The 1,765-nt window shown below is 56.9% G+C and overlaps 1 protein-coding gene across 1 annotated transcript in view; it reads left to right on the top strand.

The window, feature by feature from the left end:
* slc35b2 (solute carrier family 35 member B2) overlaps window positions 1–1,759 on the top strand; it is a 10,449-nt gene extending 8,690 nt beyond the window's left edge. Inside the window, exon 4 of the mRNA XM_043686461.1 lies at window positions 625–1,759. Within this exon, the coding sequence (XP_043542396.1) occupies window positions 625–1,560 (936 nt within the window). The 3' untranslated portion in view covers window positions 1,561–1,759. The remainder of the gene's footprint in view (window positions 1–624) is intronic.
* Window positions 1,760–1,765: the final 6 nt, after the last annotated feature.

The raw sequence follows: 1,765 nt of genomic DNA, 5'->3' as shown, positions 1-1,765 counted from the left end.
GTCCTCTCTGCTGCCTTTCCCAGTCACCTTCCAATCCTCCTGCCCCTGGAAGCCCTTCCCCCCTGATTGAGTTGGTTTGTGTGTTTGTTGTAAGACTGTAATTAGGAGCCACTCCGTTGACCTGCATCTTTGAGAGAGATGGTTTCGGGAAGTGGGTGAGGTGTTTATGTGAACCCAGAACCGAGGGAGGAAGAGCATCCCATTCTCCTCCCCCCCCCCCCCCCCGCTCCTCCTGCACAGGAGGAGATGAGAGGGTAGAGGGATCATGGGAAGGCCTGGAAATGGAGTGAAGCAGGTTCATGTTGAATCCGGCCGTGGGAGCTGGTGGAATTTAAATTGAATTAAAATTGAAAGCTTGAGTCATTGACAGTGACCGTTGGTTGCAGCGTGGGGTGAGTGTTCCCGCCTCTCGGAAACAGCAATTAGCCCAAAACGCTGGTCTTACCGGCCACACCCAACCACCCCAGACAGGAAAGGGGGGGGGTCCAAATACTGAACCCTGAATCGAAACGTGGTAACAGTGATGTGAGGGGGGAGCCCACTCTGACCCCCCCCCCCCCCCCCCTCTCCAATGCCTTGTTCTGATGTTTGTCCCATTCAGTGGGTGACCTGTGTCTTCCCCAGGCTTCCTACCTGACCTGGGGGGTGGTCCAGGAGCGTGTGATGACCAAGGCTTACGGGAGGACAGACACGGAGCCCGGGGTGAAGTTCCGTGACTCGCAGTTCCTGGTCTTTATGAATCGGATCCTGGCTGTTACAGTCGCTGGCCTGTGTTGTGCCCTCAGCAAACAGCCACGACACGGGGCGCCCATGTACAACTACTCCTTCGCCTCCATCTCCAACATTCTCAGCAGCTGGTGCCAGTACGAGGCCCTGAAGTTCATCAGCTTCCCCACCCAGGTGCTGGCCAAAGCTTCCAAGGTTATTCCCGTCATGCTGATGGGCAAGATTGTGTCCCGTAAGAGTTACGAGTACTGGGAGTACCTGACCGCGGTTCTTATCTCAGCTGGAGTCAGTATGTTCCTGCTTTCACACTCTCAGAGCCAGCATCCATCCACAGTCACCACCTTCTCCGGAATCCTCATCCTGGTGGGTTATATCCTCTTCGATAGCTTCACCTCCAACTGGCAGGACGCTCTCTTCAGGTACAAGATGTCCTCCGTCCAGATGATGTTTGGGGTGAACCTCTTCTCCTGCCTGTTCACGGTCGGCTCTCTGCTGGAGCAGGGAGCTTTCTTCCAGAACCTGTCCTTCATGTTACAGCACCCGGAGTTTGCGGCTCACGCTGGGCTGCTGTCCGTCTGCTCTGCGTGTGGCCAACTCTTCATCTTCTACACCATCAGCCAGTTTGGGGCAGCTGCCTTCACCATCATCATGACACTTCGGCAAGCGTTTGCCATCCTGCTGTCGTGCCTGATCTACGGTCACTCGGTGACGGTGGTGGGTGCTCTGGGCCTGGCCACTGTGTTCCTCTCGCTGTTCCTGCGGGTGTACGCCAGGAGCCGGATGAACAGGAAGAAGAGGGCAGCCCAGAGCCAGACGCCGGTGCAGAAGGTATAAGCAGGAGGCCCTCCCTCGCCAGGACGCTGGGTCAGGTTAAACAAGGGCGAGGTGACAGACGGTGTTACGTTGGAATTCTGAATCTCTCCGGCTCATCCGACAGCAGGATGACTCCCCGGGATCCAAGCTGTGTTTGTGTTCCACTCCCTGTCCCCCACAGTCAGCCAGAGACCCCTCCCCTACCCCACCCCCTCCCTGCGACAGA

The sequence above is a fragment of the Chiloscyllium plagiosum genome, unplaced genomic scaffold (assembly GCF_004010195.1).
Source record: "Chiloscyllium plagiosum isolate BGI_BamShark_2017 unplaced genomic scaffold, ASM401019v2 scaf_557, whole genome shotgun sequence".
Lineage (NCBI taxonomy): Eukaryota > Metazoa > Chordata > Chondrichthyes > Orectolobiformes > Hemiscylliidae > Chiloscyllium > Chiloscyllium plagiosum.
Note: the sequence above shows the minus strand (reverse complement) of the source record. Positions and strands in the feature narration are given on the sequence as shown.